The sequence below is a fragment of the Artemia sp. Qi Xiang Cuo genome, chromosome 15, assembly GCF_049724085.1.
Source record: "Artemia sp. Qi Xiang Cuo chromosome 15, ASM4972408v1, whole genome shotgun sequence".
Lineage (NCBI taxonomy): Eukaryota > Metazoa > Arthropoda > Branchiopoda > Anostraca > Artemiidae > Artemia > Artemia sp. Qi Xiang Cuo.
In genome coordinates this window covers 14515000-14533680 of record NC_142808.1, presented here as the reverse complement: position 1 = coordinate 14533680, position 18681 = coordinate 14515000, and the positions used below count along the sequence as shown (strand labels likewise).

General features: G+C 36.2%; 1 protein-coding gene across 2 annotated transcripts in view; it reads right to left on the bottom strand.

Moving 5' to 3' along the window:
* Positions 1-18681, bottom strand: part of LOC148943363 (rab GTPase-activating protein 1-like) — a 263084-nt gene that overhangs the window by 177064 nt on the left and 67339 nt on the right. For both annotated transcript variants that reach the window (XR_016143011.1, XM_089101934.1), the window contains exons 9-10: positions 15004-15248; positions 4178-4366 (exon numbers count right to left, since the gene is read on the bottom strand). Coding sequence is in view for 1 of the 2 variants with exons in the window: in XM_089101934.1 (XP_088958060.1) it covers positions 4178-4366; positions 15004-15248 (434 nt within the window). In the remaining variant the exon portion in view is untranslated. The remainder of the gene's footprint in view (positions 1-4177; positions 4367-15003; positions 15249-18681) is intronic.

Here is an 18681-nt window from a genome sequence, read left to right as displayed (position 1 = left end):
AGATTCATTGCATCTTGGTAATACCTCAGAGAGGACAATTTACAAACAAATTAAAATTTTGCTTTTTGAGAATGTCAAGCATTGCATCTTATTTTGAACATAAAAATAAAGGGAATAATTTTGCTAATATTTTTATGTGAGCGAATAACATCCATTGTTACAGTTCTAGAAAGACTGAGCTTCGTATTAGGATATTAATAACATTCTCCCAAGGTTAACTTTTCTTTTCGTACCCAGGGCCCTAAATCCTGGTCCAAAGTTCCAAGTGATGTCAACCTCAATACCTAAAGAAATTATCTTTTAAAAATGTACTATGCTAGTTAAGGTTATCAGCTCCTCTCCGAGCCTTTCCCTAACTTCTTTTTTGGGTGTTATTTAGTTACATTTTGGGTATATGGGTGTACAGACATGGGCGTAGGGAGGGGTTTGGGCAGGGGGGGGGGGCAGCGGCCCCCCTAGACCTCCATCACACTATCAACGGCCCCCCCCCCTAGACAATATGCTGCCTACGCCCATGTGTACAGATCCGTTCACTCAATGAAGATATAGAATTATCATGTTAAAATAGGATTATAACCGCTTAATAGCTCTGTATGCGTTCTCTCACTTTATTTTTAATTTCATTTTTTATCTTTATTTTTTAATTTCTATTTTTATTTATTATTTATTATTTTTGTTTTAATTTTTTAATTTTTTTATTTTATTTTTTATGATTGTTTTTTATATATTATAAAAATATATATAAATATTTTTATTTTTATTATATATGCAAATGTTTTGTTCGTTTTAGCTACACAGGTTCCAAGAGTTTAATGGCTATTTCAATCTATCCAAACACATTTTGTTTTTCTGTTTTTCAATAAACTGAATTGAACTGTAAAAACCCTGTGGCTCAAAGACGACCTAACACACGTTGCTGATTAAAGTTTGATAATACTATAATTACTAAAATAAAGTCATTCTTTCCTGATTCAACCTGTCATCCACATACATCCTTCATTATTTCAATAATTGAAACAAAGATGGTGCCGGGAAAAGACTAAAAGCTTTATCATCACTCTCTTGAAAATTATGAAAATATGAAATGCACCCTATCGTTCTAAAGTTTATGTTTTCTTTAAAAACAATCTGGCAAAATTTTTCAATTTTGCCAGATTTTGCCAGAAAAATCTGAAATGCACCCTATCGTTCTAAAGTTTATGTTTTCTTTAAAACAATCTGGCAAAATTTTTCAATTTTGCCAGATTTTGCCCAAAAAATCTGAAATGCACCCTATCGTTCTAAAGTTTATGTTTTCTTTGAAAGGAATCCCTTTTCTTTAAAACAATCAGGCAAAATTTTCAAAAACATGCTTCACAGTTTTTACTTGAAAACTGTAGGAAAACCCTGAGTCAAAGAGGGCTGGCGGTGAGGGATAAGCATGTTTAGCAACTTATGTTGGCGACGTATTTTAACGACACAATAGCGAGGAGAATTAATGTTCCAAGGAGTGGTCAATCTCCAAAATTTGAGAGGTATCTAAGCCCCCTGAGGCCTCCTCTCGCTTGGTCACTCTATAGATTAAATTAAGATTCAGAACTGGGGAAACATACGGAGAGGCGATGGTTTTAGTTCTTGATAAACTTATACTAGTGACTCCCATACTTTCAACATCACTATAGTCGTCTTCTAGCAGGTTTTTTCGAGCAATAAAATATTTAATATTTTTCATATCATAATTATATTGGGAATAGCGTATGAAAGGGGGCCTGGAACACCAATCGGTTTAAATTATGGTTCTAAGGCCTGATCGGTTTAAATTCTGGTTCTAAGGCCTGATTTTGCAATTCTTGGCCTGAGGAGTATTTCTGCTCTCCTACTGCTTTACAGTTTCAACGAAAGATGAAATTTTTTCTACCATGGCTGAAATTAATGTCAACGACCATCATAATGTCATAAGTAGTATGAGAGCATTATTGAAGCAAATGGGAAAGGTATTAATTCATTATCATTTTATTCTTCCTCTTCCCTCCATTATCGCTTATTTTACACAGAAACTAAACTGCAAGTGGCAAAGAAATTTAAATAGAATAATAAACAATATGATAACGTCTATCTGGATAAAATCGAATGTGTCCTGTATGCGTTACTACAATCTTCATTCGATCGCTAAAAAGCTGTTCAGTACACTCTTTTAGAGGTCTTATTTATTAAATCATGTCATAATGTCATAAGTAGTATGAGAGCAATAATGTCATAAGTAGTATGAGAGCATTGCTGAAGCAAATTAAATAATATTTAATTAATATTAGTTCAACACCATGGCTGAGATTCAGTTTCATACATCTACCAACTTACAGTTTTGTAAATTTGGTGTAAAGGATTTTTTAGATTAAAAACAAGTTGAGAGTTTGTTAGAAATTGTCGAAAGAAGAAAGCAATTTTCTTATTTTTTGAACAAGTTTAGATTCTTCTCTGGGAGAAATTCTAAGCCAAATCATAATTCTAGCTCAGTGAGTGGATAGATCTGAGACTAGTGAATCCGACAACATGAATATCTTGTCATTTTGTTGTAGGTTACAGCTTCTAGCTTGTCGTGAAACTGTTAGTTTAAGAGGGAATATATACGATAAGCAAGATAAAATACTATGAGAGTATGAGAATTATAAGAATGAAAACTGGCACTATCGTGGAAAAGAAAATTACCAACGCCATCTAGCATTCAGCGATTTTGTTTGACCCAAAACCGATGCATACTAGTCTTTTCAGACGCTTTAAAATGCAGGAGGGAAGGGGGGGGGGTAAAAAAAGACGATTTTTTCCAATCAGGCCCACCATCTTACAGCCTACTAAATTGCCCAAAATAATATGATTTTCACAAGCATACCTAGGTCTACATCGTGCTGACTGAATTTTAACTTTAAGTAACTATTGAAAGTAAAACCACTTAAAGAGAGATTTCAGATTTAATTGCATTGCAGATTGTTTTTATAAAATATCGAATCTTCTTTGAAGTTTTCTTCTCTTTTCATGAAGTCACCAGCTGTAACACCATAAGTGGCACTGAAAGTTATTAATCAGTAACTCCCCATGATAAATCGGCAAAGATTCAGCTCTTAGGGCGGTTTTCACGACTTGAAAAGCCGGTCTGGAATCACTTTCCGGATGGAGACGGAGAGGAATAACTCTCGGTTCAGATTTTAGCGACTGGAAACGCTTTCCGCTTTTTTAGAGAGCCTCGCTTTCGACGGATCGAGGAAAGTGAAGCTAGAAACCCCATTTCTGGCATAATTTTCAAACAGGCCGAAGAACATGGAAGCCTATAGCTACATTAAAATTGAATAAAATGGCTGTATTTAGGAATGAAGATTATTGTGGTACGAATAAAGAGGGCCAGCTCACATTCCAAGGAGCAGGTAAGCTAGATAGTGGCGCTGAATTCAAAATCTGGAAGCCAGGATTCCAGAAAATCCAGGATACGAAGCGCCAGCCTTACTGCTTGGGTAAGTTGGCTTTTGTATCACCAGCGACGCTTATTATTAGAATTACTTACATCCATGTCAAATATATTCAAATCTTACGCTATAACAGACATATTTTACTAGTTTTTGTGCTCCAAGTCTCGTCTTTGCTTTCCACTTTCTTGTTTTTGCTCTCCAGCAGTTTTCGAGACGTACGACCGAGTAGAAAAATGTCTCCGGAAACACCGCGAAAACTGCCCTCTTATAAGTTCCAAAATCAAGCTCTTAAAAGTTTTCAATTCTCTTTGCAATTAACTTGCCTCTCAAGCACCCAGGGAAAAATATTGATTAGGACCCTCCCTGTCCCCCAAAAAATTTCTCGGCAAAATTTCAAAAAAATTTCATTTATTAACAAAATTATTTGAAATTTTATAATTTATTTTTAATTGTTTTATTTATTATTTAAGCTATGTGATATTACCAATTATTTTGATTTATATATTTTAATGATTATTATTATTTATTTTAGTTTGCTTATTTTAGTTATGTAATTCATTTATTAAATAAGAATGAATCAATTATTTTCATTTATTAACTGGGCCCTCTACTTTCTTAATATTATTTCAAAGATTATAAAGTAATTATAACTTGTAGATTATTTGTTTCAGATTTAGTTAAACCATCTTTTTTAGACGTCACAGCTTACAGGCATAAAGTCGATAAAATATGAAACTTACATGTAATAATAAAGCAGCTGCGATGAAAGTTATACCTTGACAATACCCAATTTCTTCATCATAAATAGAATAGGCTTTGACAATTTTCGCCAAAGCATCTTGTCCATGTCCACCATTTTCTTTAAAATAGTCATGGGCTGGAAAAGTTCGATGAAGGTCTCGTAAGATCACCTCTTCTGCAGAGCATTCCTGCAATACATATGGGGATTGATATATATTATACGCATAAAAATATCCATAATAGTCATATCCGACCCATGTGCAGCCAGGAACAGGGTTGCCACCCGGTGAGAAAAAATCACTAGAATTTAGTGATTTTTTTGATTTAAGTAGTGATTTACTTCAATAATCTACAGATTTATGTGCTGATTTAGTGATTTTTTGTCCAGGCAATAAAAAATAAAATCACTATAAATAGTGATAGGTCACTAGGGGTGGCAACCCAGGTCGGGACAGTGTGGTGTAAAATCTTCGTAAGTATGATACGAACAACAAAACATATCCAGCACTATAGTGAAAATGAAATAAAATTAATTAGATTCACAAGAATCTGTTTCCCAAAACCTTCATACATAATCTTTTGTTTTAATAACACTGATTTTAGTTAAGAAGATATTCATCTTTTTTAAGCTGTGGTTTAAAAGTAATAGTTAGTATTTAATTACAGGAAAAAAAAATTAAAAAAAAAAAGTTTGCCATATGGAAAAAAGGGGGACAATAAAACTTAAAATTAACACATAGTATCCTAAATATGAATATTGCTCCCTCTCCTTTCCACCCCCGTGCTAGTTAAACAAAAGTTAAAGTTAGCGTCTAAAGCCTAGCTTGCAACTTCCTCAAAATTATTAGAGACAAATCTAATCAGGGAGTAATTGCAAGTGTTTTAGTCTCCTTCTGAAGTTACAAAGTTGGAGCCAATTTTAATGCTTTAATGGTAAAACCCCAAAAGGTTGTATTTAAAACATCGACCTGGTCACAGATAACCTTCTTATCATCTTTATGGACTATGTCAGTTTTCATGCTAAAGAAAATATTTAGTGCTTAATGTCAATTTTTTTTTTTGGTCAAGTTCATTATGAATCTTTGTTTTTCGGTAGTGTCCTTTTGAAGCTATAAAGTTAAGAATAAATTTAGTGCTTGAGCGGTAAAACCTTCAAAAGTTTTATTTAAATAATCAAATTGGTCTCAGATAACCTTCTGAAAGGCTTATTTATACAAAAAATAAAAAATTGAGATCACGCTCAATCGAGAATCCCAAGTAAACATTTACAAGACGGGGCAGAAAATTCAAAACAAAAATATAGAACGCTAACAGTTTTAGATATGAGGATTTTTAATTGGCACATTGCTTTAAGGCTTAGAAGAGGAGTAAAGCAAGAAAGTAGAAATTGAGATTCGATGAAAACTAACCAATATTATATGTCCTATTGTAACGGTATACGGCGTAAATATCACCCTGCTTTAAACTCTGAAGTGAGGACGTAGAATATCCAGGATTTTTGTTCGGGGAGGGAGGTTTAGTGTTTTCCTTTGGGGGAAAGGGTCACAAAAATTCTACAAAACATCAAAATTTTTATATTTTCATTTTTTGTCCCTTTTTTACAAGTCTAATTGTTTTTCATAAAGCTGGCAATCAATCAATCAAGCAATTTATTTAATCAATAGATTCACAGCACAAAACACTACAGCATAGTCTCCCCCATAAGGTTCTATGGCCAGAAAAAAAAACAGGGGAGAAACAAAAATGAAACAAACACACAAAAAAAATATGCAAGGACTCCCAACTTTAAGAGACCCAACACAAGAGAAAAAAAAAATCATCAAGCTGCTTGATGATTTTCTCTATCCTGTCTCCCTTCCCTGTTTTCCCTACTTTCTTGTTTTAAATTTATCGCTATTATTATTATTATTACCACCTATTGTTTTATCTTCTTTTTACTCTATTCTAGGCTTTATTGTTTAGGGTTCTTTTAGTGTTCTATTATTGTATAGTGTGGTCCACACCAAGCCAAACTTCTTGAGCCGAGTAACCGTTTAACGTTTGTAATATTATTTCAGTATTAATAAAATGATGACTGATTTGAGTTAATTTAATTATTTAAATTCTAAACGTTTTTAATAAGAATTAAAACTTTGAAAGTTTGCCCTGTTAAGTAAAGCGCATGTGATTTTCTGGCATTAAGAGCTGGGGAAAAGTCTTTCACTTATTTTTGGTACGTTCGTTTTGTTTTAAGTTTGTTTTGAACTACCTCTTTAGAGTAGTTTATCCTCGTTCCAAGTTTTAACGGAAGGTTAGAATGTTTCTTGTCAAGGAAAAAGAAATTTCATAAATTAAAGGAAGAAAAACAATTGAATTACTATTACTATTGTTAAAATTACTATTAAATTTATCCCATGTTCAACGTCTGTCTATTTTAACTTGTGCATTTGTATTTTGATATCAACCACCTTTATTATTGACGTACTCGATATTATTGACGAATATTGACGAATTATTGACGATATTATTGACGATATTATTGACGATATTATTGACGTACTCGATAAAATTTTTGAGAAAATTATAGGAATTGTACGTACTCAACTTCCAAAGAGTTTATAGAAAAGTTTAAGATTACACACGGCAACAGTGTAATAAAGTTTTAACCAACAAAAAATAGCGTCGCATTTCATATCACTTTTCTAATCCAACCAAAATGTAACTTGATGTTTAGTAAGTAGAAGCAATTCAATACTTCCCTCTTTTCTGAACGTGACACTATTGTCAAGTTGAATTATTCGGCAAATCATAAGGGACCCAAAGTGACTCCCGCATCACGTACTTTCTATGTCTTTCAGTACAAGAAATATAGAGAAAAAAAAGAAACAATGTAGTCAAAACCCCTGTATGCGTAGATTGGATACATACCTAACTAAATTAGATGTCATAGTAAAGTAGAAGAGAAACTGAACTAATATAATTCCTTAGGAAACTATCGCATTCTGCCTTTATGTACTGAAAAATAAAGGAAACGCTTTTATTGGAATACGCTTTTATTGGATACATACTCGTATAATTCCATTGGAAGACCTTGGAAATCTCTACAAAAAGCTAAAATACTTCTGCAAAATGTCTTAGTATCGTTGAAGATTTTTCTAATAGTTGCTTATAGATACCCATTAAAATATATTGCTAATTATAATTATAATAAAATATAAAATATTAACACTAATTTCATACAATTAATCTATGATTGTGTTCTTATGGTTTTAAATATGCATAAAATAGGAACTTTTTCGTGGAAATATTTAAACAACCCTTTTCGTAATAAAACATTTAAAAAATAAAAATAGTCGTCAGGAATTGACTCACCCTTTAGAAATTGTTCACTTCTCATTTTGCCCACAAAAACTGGCAGTATTTAGAAGCGATTTAATATAAAATATATTTCAAAAAAATAATTGTTTAAGAGAACGGGGCTTTAGAAAACAGTGCGAAATATATCTTTGTTAATGAGCAATTGCAAGACTCTTTCCGTTGTAGTCAAATTCGGCAGGTTGAAAATCATAAATGGGTTGCCTACCCTAATGGGCTTTCAACTAAAAGTGAAAGGAAGTAGCTTCAGGCTGAAGTCTTAGGTCCTTAGAGAAACTTGACATTCCATATGTTCACAATGGAGTATTTTTTTTTTTTTTTTTTTTTTTTTTTTCAAATTTGATATTGATCAGACCGCTGTTTGAGGATTTAGATAAGAACAAAATCTGGAGAAATCACGGCGTTTAGCTAAATAGCATGAATCAAATAAGCGTAAAATTCTGAACAGTGGCCTTTGATCAAGAGATTTTTAACATTTTTCTCCATATTGCAGCCGGCTAATATCTCCATCTTCTTTCAAGGCTATATACTTCCAAAATTACAACCAGAGGATAAAATCAGCATGGAAAATCGTTCCTAATTTTTGACTCGTTTTCCATCCCCTGGTTTTGGGCAGGACATCTTGTATTAAACAAAATGATTATTAGGGTTAGGAATAAATTGGTTCACTCAAAATTCTAAGTTATGACTCTTCATCCATTCCAACCAGAACAAACTTAAAAATATTACTAAGCTAGGGAAAATCCAGGACCTCCTTATAAAAAGAGTCCTAGAATTGAGTCATTTATGTCCGAGGCTTCAGAAAAATTGTACATCAGGTTCACATATTTCTTAAAAATTTTCGGTACTTTATAGCAACCCCACCCAAGAATTACCCTGTGTAAAACTCGAGAACAAACTAGAACCGGTTTTTCATCTATCTGTATTAGATGAAGACAAAAATTAGATGTAGACAAAGGTCTGGGTTCTAGCACAGGTCTTGGTGCCTCCATTCTAATTGGACGTGGAGGAAACTATAATCCCTTGGAAACTACGAGTATATCCTGTTTTTTGCTGTTTTACTTGAAATTTAAAGATGCGCAATGAAAAAGAATTAGGTTGATTATATTTTTGAAGAGAAATAATGCCATATGAGAATGAAAGTGCCAAAATTCTGGACTCAGAGAGATGAAGCAGGGTAAAAGAGGCCCGTAGAGAGGCAGACGAAAGGGCTAGAGAAGCCCTTGGAGAGACAGCTGAAAGAGAAAAAAGGCCAGCACTACATAATTTAAATTGCAAAATCCCTTCTATAGGCCGACCCTGGTTTCTCTGGTGTATTCATTGAAAAAAAAAAAAAAAAAAAAAAAAAAAAAAAAAAAATCCTTGACCGAGTGTGTTGGCTCTGCTATTGTTAATTCTATGTTATAACTCTTCATTCATTCCAACCAGAAGAAACTTAAAAATATTACTACCTTACCTTAGACCTTAGATCCGCCTTTGCCTCCAGAGGCACCCAGGGCATCAAGAAGGAGCCACCAATCTTCCCGCCGTTTGCTGCTGCAAGTATGTCCTCCCACTGAGGTTGGATTGATGCGTGCAGGTTACAGAGATCTGTCTGGTACGTTCGACGCAGGGTGTTTCTGGGTCTGCCACTGCGGCGTGGACCCGATTGCTGCCAATAGAGCGTTGCATTTGGTAGTCGGATTGTCCATGCGTAGTACGTGGGCAAGGTATCTCCATCGGCGGACTCTTATGATATATGTCACAAGAGGCTGGCCAGTCTTGTCACGGATGGATTGGTTTGTTATTCTCTGCTTCCAACGGATGTTGAGAATTCTTCTGTGACATGTGTTTTCGAAAGCAAGTATTCTTCGCTCTTGTTCCTGGCTCAGGTGTAAGGTTTCGGCAGCGTGAAGCAGTACTGGCATAACATTGCTAATGAAGAGTCGTAGCTTTAGCCATATAGAGAAGCTTTGGGACCGCCATACCTTCTGTAATCTATTGAAGGCCCCATTGGCTTGGCCGATTCTTGTGAGCACTTCTTTTGTGGTCGATCCGGTACTTTCTATTATGCTTCCCAAGTGTTTGAAATGGACGACTTGCTCTATGTGTTGGTCTCCGCAAGTTATGCTCGGGGGTGAATCTGTGGCGGACATGCATTTTGTTTTCTGATTATATATCTTCAGTTCGACCTGGTCACCTTTGTCCCTCATTTTGTTATAAATTTCTTGAAGTCTTTGTCTGCTTGATTCTAGCACAACAATTTCATCAGCGAAGTTTACATCACTGAGGTGTGTTTCTGGATTCAGCCGGATTCCGTCTGTGCTTGTACTTCGGAGTATGTAATCAATGACAATTACGAAAAGTAGCGGTGACAAGACGCAACCTTGCTTAACTCCTGACAGAATGCTGAAGAAAAGAGTTTGGCCATCTGGTGTCTTTACACAGCACTCGCTATCTTCATAAAACACAACAATAAGTGAAACTATCTTTTTAGGGATTCCGTAATGCAGTAGGATCTTCCACAGACTTTGGCGGACTACTGAGTCAAATGCCTTCTCAAAATCGATGAATATCATATAAGATTTTGGAGCACCATTCTCTGCTTTCTTCCGTCAGTAGCCGTAGGGTAAATATCAAGTCTGAACCTGAACGGTTCGATTTGAATCCATGCAGCTCGTCACAAAGGGGTCCCTCGAGTTATGAGGTGATTCTCTGCAGCTAAATGTGCGTCAGCAATTTGCTAGGTATGGAAAGCATGCAGATTCCTCGCCAGTTGCTTGGGAAGGACGCATCGCCTTTCTTAAAGATCCTCATAAGCGTGCTGCGTTTCCAATCCGAAGGTATTTTGGCGGTCGTCCAGATTACACCGAACAACGCTGTCCAGAACTTGAGGCAAGTCATAACAGTCACTTTGATCATTTCCGCGGATATCCTGTCTTCGCCAGGCGACTTCCCATTTTTCAGCTTCTTTGCTACTGCTATAATTTCAGTGGATGACGGCGGATCTGTGCTGATATCTAAGGAAAACAGTGTTGTTGCTGGGATCTCTGGGCGATCCTCTGGTCTATTCAACAGCTTCTCGAAGTGACTGGCCCAAACTTCGTTTACGTCAGACTGCTGTGTTATCAGGATGCCCGAGGGGTCTGTTACTGGTCCATGTTGAATAGAGGATTTCTTTCCAAGAATCTCATTAGTGATTTTATAGACGGCTCTTGAATCACCTCTCTTCGCTGCCCCGTGTGCCTGCGCTGCTTTTCGCTCCAGCAGATTTCTCTGGTCTTTTCTGGCACTCTTTTTTGCCTTTTTATCCTCGGCTCTGTCTTCATTGTTTCTGAGGATCTGTTGTTCGGGGATTTGTCTTTGGATAAGTGATGCTTTTACTTTTTTCCTTGTCTCTATGAGTTCCCATGTTTGGTCAGATAGCCACTGGTCTTTTAGGCTCTTGCGGTACCCAATGGTGGCTTTTGCGGCATCGTGAAAGCACAAATTTATGCTTTCCCAGCATTGATTGCTATCAGCATCATCTAGTAAAGACAAGGGTTCAAATCTATTCCGCATCTCTAGTTTAAAGGCTTGGTTGAATTCTCTCAACCTAAGTTTCTCCGAGTCAAAGACTGGGTTTAAGGGGCCTTATTTGCTTTTCTATTTCTTTTCAATTTGTGGCGGATTTTTGCTGCCATCAGATTATGATCTGAGCCAACGTCAGCTCCTCTATATCCCCTAATATCAAGTAGGCTTGATCTCCACTTCCTTCTCCAAAGACAATGGTCAATCTGATTTCGGGTGTGGCCATCGGGAGATATCCAATAATATGTGGGTACATCTCGATGGGAAAATAGGGTACCTCCGATTACTAGGTCGTTAAGGAGCGCGAAGTCGATAAGTAGTTCTCCGTTTTCGTTTCGCTGGCCAAGGCCATCCTCGCCGAGAACCTCCGAGGAAAACGATCGGTCGTTCCCTAATTTCACATTAAAGTCTCATAGAAAACATGCCATGGTATGTCGTTTGCCACGGAGTTGAGAGCTCTGTAAAATTCGTCTTTTGCTTCGTAGGTGGCGTCATTGGTGGGTGCGTAGCATACTATTACTGACAGTTTCACATGCGCGCCGATGAAGCGGGCTTTCAGGATTCTAGGTGACACCGGTGTCCACTGTAGTAGAGCCTGGGAAGCCTGTTTTGTCATCATTAGGGCTACTCCTTATTCACGCTTTTGCTGCGATCCACTGTGTATAATGGTTACACCTCCATCCAGTTTATTTGATCCAGACCCTAGCCATCAAACTTCCGACAGAGCCAGAAGGTTGAGGTGATAATTTTCCAGTACACTCAGTACTTGTTCAGTCTTGGAGTCTTGAGACGTTATGCAGACGTTCCAGAAACCAAATTAGAGGAGCTCCTTCACATTCATAAATCTTGTCCACGGGCTTGCAGAGGTCGTCATCAAAAGGGGGTTCGAAAATCCGAGGCTCAAACTGGATGTTTCGGTTGCAGTTAGGATTTCCCCCGAGGGCAGGCCCTTGAGGTCCCGGGTGTGCGTCGCAAGCCCACAGCCCAACCCTCCCTCTTTATCCTGGCTTGGGACAGGCTAAATATTACTAAGCTAGGGAAAATCCAGGACCTCACATGTACACACATGTACACACAGGTATACACATGTACACACATGTGTGTACATGTTTGTACATGAGTGTACATGTACACACATTTACAAACATGTACACATGTGACCTCCTTATATAAAGATTCCTAGGGATCGGTTACAATATGAAAACGGTCATCAATGACAGGAAGAGGTTGCCGAGATTTTCATTAATAAGCATTACCCTTGAACAACGCCGTATACAGCATTTTTTTCGGGGGGGGGGGGGTTACAAAAGGGTTTTTTCCGAGGGGGGGAGGTAAAAAAACTAAAAAAAAATCATAAAAATTTGTCTATATTCATTTTTGTTACGTTTTTACGAGTCGGAAAAACATTTCGGGGGAGGGAGGTTCAAACACCTACCCCTCCCTCCACCTGGATACGGCCTTGCCTTTGAATGAATAGTCGATTATTTTGAAACTCCGGCTTTTTCAAATTCGAAACTTTCTAAATTTCACAGAAGCAACTGCTGAATATCTAAGTTTGACTATATTTTTAACGCCCTGAAACTTTCTCTCTATCATAGAAAAGCAGCTGTTGAATAGCTAATAGCTAAACAAAGTCTTCCTCTACTGGTCGGTTGTAAAAAAAAATAAGTTATTGATACTAAAAAGAGTCTGGTGGGACATTTAGGAACGAGCTAACTATTTCGAATTTAAAACCTTTCTTAGCTATTTAACTACTTCAAATTTCAAACTTGTTCTGTCAAGTGCTGAATATTTAAAAAAAAATATTTTACCTCAAAGGTAAGAGGGTGAAGACGGTAGATTTATTTATTATGCAGGTTGCAAATATTTTACTTATTTTGTTCATTGATACATAGAAAAATATAAATAGGTACAGCCAAGGCCATATCCATTAGGGGGGTAGGGGGTTTGAACCCCACCCCCCCCCCAAAAAAAAAAATTTGTCCGACTCGTAAAAATGTAACAAAAATGAATATAAACACATTTTTGATGCATTTTTTAAGTTTTTGTAACCTGCACCCCCCCCCCCCCGAAACAGAATCCTGGATACGGCCCTGTTTACAGCAAATGTTTCTTTACTATGCAACATTTGATTAAGGCCTAATATGTATCAGATGAAGAAGACTGGGAATAAAAAAAAAGTAATTAGTTTTAGAATGAAGGAATTGAAATATTCCGAAAGAAGACAAGCAGTAACAGTCGATTTACCAAGGTAAACTAAAAAAAAAGAGTATTTCCGCCAAAAATATTTCAAGTCAAAGAAATCTGTTGTTCAGGAAACTGTGTTCAAATAACTTGTATATTTGTTTCATTTCGCTGAAAACTTCTGTTACTTACATAGTCATATTAGGCAAAAAACTAAATCATTCTAAAAAAAAACTAAAAAAAACATTGGTTCACCCAAACATGGTCCCAAGAAGGGTTAAATCTTTTCTAATCAGCTTGAAACTTTTGTCTGTAAGCACTTGGGTGATGGGAGCCATCAAAAAGACACTTGGAAAAAGATTATTCGTCCCAAAATAGGCCAAAAAAAAGCAATCGGCAAGAACTCGGCAAGTTTCCGATCAGCCCCGATTACAAGAAGCAAATGGACTTGGAATATTTTAGATCAAGCCAAATCAGAAGAGTAAAAGATTCGTGACGCCCAAAAATATTAGGTCCCTGATCGACTTAAAATAAGATGGGCCAGGTGGACCCTAATGCGAAAAAAATATTGAAAATAAATTTAGCTGCGTCAATTATTGGCTCCTAAAAATGAGTCCAAACTTGTTTCGGCTCTGATCAGCTTGAAACTTTGAAGGCATCTAGATTGGACTAAATGGATTTGGACAGAGACACTTTTTGAAGAAAAAAAATGGATTGTGATTGGTGATATGAACTTTTCTGAGAACAAAAATCTTGAAAGAAAACTTTAGCAGTATCGATCCGTGATGATAATCGAAAAATCAAATTTTATTTTTCGCCAACTTTCCAACTTTCCCTTAAATTTTATAAAAATTAACGCTGACTTTCCCAGAAACCTTAGAAAAACAATTTAACTCCTCCCTTTCTGTACTGGGAATAGAGAAATTCAGATTTAATAAAAAAAAAACTTACATTATTACAAAGTAGATTTTTTTGGATGGAATGGAGCAGAAATTTATTTTAAAGCTCAGGAAAAGGCTGTCCCTAAAAATGTTCTAGCATACCCGCTTGGTGAGGATTAAAAATCAGCTCAATAGAAGTATCATTTAAATAATTTGACAACGCTGGAAGTTCCCTGCTGTGCTACCCACCTTGACTGAAAACCTTGCCAGCAAAGGATGCATATTATTCATGCTGTATTTACATTGAATTGACAGCACTTTACTCAAAAATTAGTAAGAGATTATACATTTTCTTTCTCGCTAACTTTTCGAACTGTTGCCATATTTAATACACCTTATCAATTATTACCAAAGTTGCGTTGGCACTTCCCTTAGGTGCTGTGGAAATTTCCTAATGGGATCTTCTTCTTTGAGACGGTCAGCCGACTCTGACACTCATAAAACGATATTTAAGGCATCAAATCCCCTTAATAGTAGAAACCAAGATCTATGTTAAAACTATAATCTAGTAAAATATCTTAAGGTTAAGAATAAAACGCTTGACCTACAAAGGGTTACATAAAGAAACAATATTAAACACTAACAAAGGATGTCTTTTTTTTCTCTTATTACTGTCAAGACCGACAATTCACGAAAATGTAAGGGGGGGAGATTTTTCACTCTTCTTTTTCAATGAAGACACAAAAGAGAATAATTTAAAATTTAAGGAGGGGGCAATTAGTTAACCCCTCACTCCTCCTCCTCCGAACTTCGTATCCTCGACTAATCTGTAGATATAGCGCGAAAATCAGACTTACCTTTGTAATGAGTATTCGGTAGGAGTCCATCAATTCTGATTGGTCAAAACATCCAACTAGGCGGAGCCAAATCTCTCCCCTCAGAGCTTCAGGGATTCCTCCCTTGATTAAAGAGTGAAGTTGCTTTGGAAGGACATGAGAATTTTCCTTCCAAGCATCAAGAACTTGGGCCCAAGATTCTAGTTCTGATTCAGAACATTCCTTTGATACGTCGCCAGATCCACTCAGGAGGGGTTCGTCATTATCTGAAATAAAAAAAAAAGAATCCAATTAAATATGATATACCTTAGAAGCTTGTATTTTCCGCTTGTGAATTAGAATACACAACATAAAGTCTTAAAATTAGAAGAATACCAAAGACAGAATATTGAAAACAGTTCATAATCATGCTATTTTTTTAGAGAGTATGGATCAATATGCAGAGTAATATGGGGCATTAAAAGCTACTTAACGGATTCCATGTGCATAAAGTATTCCAGAAATTCCTTTCAAGTCAATCACAACATCACAATCACGTTAATCACGTTATCACAACAAATACAGCACGACAAAAAAAAATGGAAAAGCTGGAATCACTACAGGTAAGCGATACCCTTACCTGTAGTGATTTGTATTTATATCGTAGGCAGTCGCGTAACAAATTGGCTAAAATTGTCGCTTAAAAATCCACGGTGTATAATACAATGGCGTCTAAACGTCAGATAAATAGCTTCGTTATTGAAACAAAATAACAAACCTGTATAGTAAAATCCCTGCCAGATAAAAAAAAAACTCCAGATTTTTTCTGTAAAAAATCTCAAAAAATTCAAATGTAATATTTGAATTTTCACGGAGGATAGACACTGTTCAAATTATATGAGCATTTTTGCAAATTAATTGCTGTAACCAATAATAATTATCTGTGTAAACTGGAAAAAGACTGGAAAAAAAACTTTGATTAAAAAAAACTGGAAAAAGAATAAACATAAAGAAACATATTATACAATAAAAAATAAACAGTACAGCGAACAAAAGATTAAGTCTTCAGAAAGCTTAGTTTCAGCCTAATCGTAAATGAAACCCTTGAAAGCGGAACACATAAAACAGGAACTTATTCATTGTCAGATGAAATGAGTCTTAGAAACACACGAGGCTACATGAAGCAGATAAAACGAGGACAATTGGAAATTCAAAAACATTTCAATGGCACAGGCATAGTCATGCGATTTATATGAAACAAGTGTGCAAGTAAAGCAATTTTAACATAGATCTTAAATTGTATGATGGCAAATAAGGGATAATCTAAAACAAGAGGTAAAATACTAATAGTGCTGCTACCACTAACAATTCAGTACAGCACCAAGCCTTCTGAGACCAACAGAGCTACGCAGGATCCTCCTCCGTCCCAATCTATTCAAAGCCTCTTTTACACCGTTCCAAGAAGTTTTCTTCAATCCTTCTTTACAACCTCTTTCTACTCTATTTGGCCGTAGACGGTTTGGCCCACTTTTCGTTTGGCCCAAAAGAACGATCTTTGGCGAGTTATCCTTCATCCACAGAAAATGACCTAGCCACTTCAACCTTTTCTCATTATAGCCCTGGAAAGCGGGAGAGAACCACATTTTTCGTACAGGTTATTGTTTGAAATACGATCAGTAGGACGGGTACCCAAAAGAATCCGTAGATAATTCCTCTGGAAAACATCTAAGAAATGCTCCTCCTATTTTTGGTGCGCCCACGTTTGTGAACCGTATTCGACCCCTGCCATCGCTGTAGCTTCAAAACTTTTTTTTTTCACCTGTGAGAAAAACGCCCTGGGCATTGGCTATCACTTTTAACATCTTCCCTGCAGCCACCCCCTTTACTGATAATACTACCTGGTAAGCGATGCTATCCACTCGATCGATCTTCTCGTTACTCATCATCACCTGATCGCCTTCATTTATCCCCAATCTTAGCAAATTATTCTTCTTAACGTTGATTTTCAAACCTATTCTTGCACGCTGAACTCTCAAGATCTCCAAAAAATCATTCATTTTGCTAACATTTCCATTCCAGATGCTTAAATTATCACTACGACCTAAGTCTAGAAGAGTTTTACTTCCCCATTTGATTCCATACTCTTGCATAAACTCCACCGTGTTCCTTAGGACAAAGTTCATCAAAATGATCCAAATAAACGGGAATAGAACGCAGCCCTGCTTCACTTCTGATTCAATACAAAACCAACAACAAACCTAATTTCTTATCTTAACCGCAGCACTGTAATTCTTGGGCATAACACTAATTACTTAAATGTATTTATATGGCATAGCAAACAAGGATAGGATCTTGGCTAAAGCTCTTCTATCGGCTGAATCAACCTTTGCCCTATATAATCTATATAACTGAGGACTAAAGGGGTTTGATAACTCAAGCATTATTAATCTAAGAGTGAAAATTTGGTCGACACATCCTTTCTCCTTCCTATAGCCTCACTGTTCTTTTCGAAAACTTAATCTATGACATCTCCTAAGTCTAAAAAGTAACATCATATTAATTAATTTGTTTCCAACAGAAACCAAACTAATGCCTCTAGAATTACCACATTCCCTCCCATCAGCATTCTTATAGAGCGGGGATTAATTAAAATATTCCTAAAATCGCTAGGTACTTCCCCTTTTTAAAAAACCATATTCATAAGCTTCAGCAATTTATCTCTAACTTTATAGCCACTATATTTAAAAAAATCATATTGAAAAAAAACATTATCACACTATCAGCACATTGGGTCTAATTATTCTTTAGTCAGTGTGTCATGATGGATGGAGTTACATCTAAAATTGAATATATTTCGATTGGAGTACCCCAGGGTTCCGTTTTGGGCCCTTTGTTGTTTTTGGTTTATATTAATGACCTTTGTAGAGCTTCAAGTAATGTGTCTTGTTCTTTAGACCTTGATACTTACGGTACAAAAGGAATTCTACCATGTTTTGCTGATGATGCCCATTTCACCGTAGCTGCTAGAACTGAAAATGAGTTGATGACTATATTGAAACAAGGTATTTCTTCGATTGAAAAGTGGATGCGAGTAAATAAATTGAAACTGAATCATAATAAGTCGAATTTTTTGATTTATGGTAGAATTACTGGACATTATCCATGGATTAATAATATAGAAGTAGGGCACCATACTATTGTAAGATCTACTAGTACTAGATACCTTGGTGTTATAATTGATGAAGGCCTTAGTTTTAAAGACCATATTGCATCTGTTAACAGCAAATTGTCTAGTAATATTGGTATTATGCGTAAACTTAGTTATCTTTTTCCGTGTGAAATTCTGAGAATGTTGTATTTTTCTATGGTTCACCCATATCTCATTTACTGTTGTATGGTTTGGTCGAAAACATTCGTAACTCACCTCCATCCGCTCTGCGTAACACAGAATATGGCAATTAGAGTTCTTTATGGTAATCAAATTGACCTATCTGCATCGGTGAGGCGTCTTTACTGCGAGTATAAAATTCTACCGTTGGCAGGAATATGTGTATTCTATAATGCTCTGTTTATGTTTAAATATTTAGCTTCGGAGTTACCATCATGTTTTTCAGGAATGTTTAGTCTTGCGTCTACTACTCACGATCATTTGACACGATCTTCTCAGTTGGTGCGAAGACCAGCTATGGTCACGTCTAGGTCTAGGTTTTCAATTCGCCA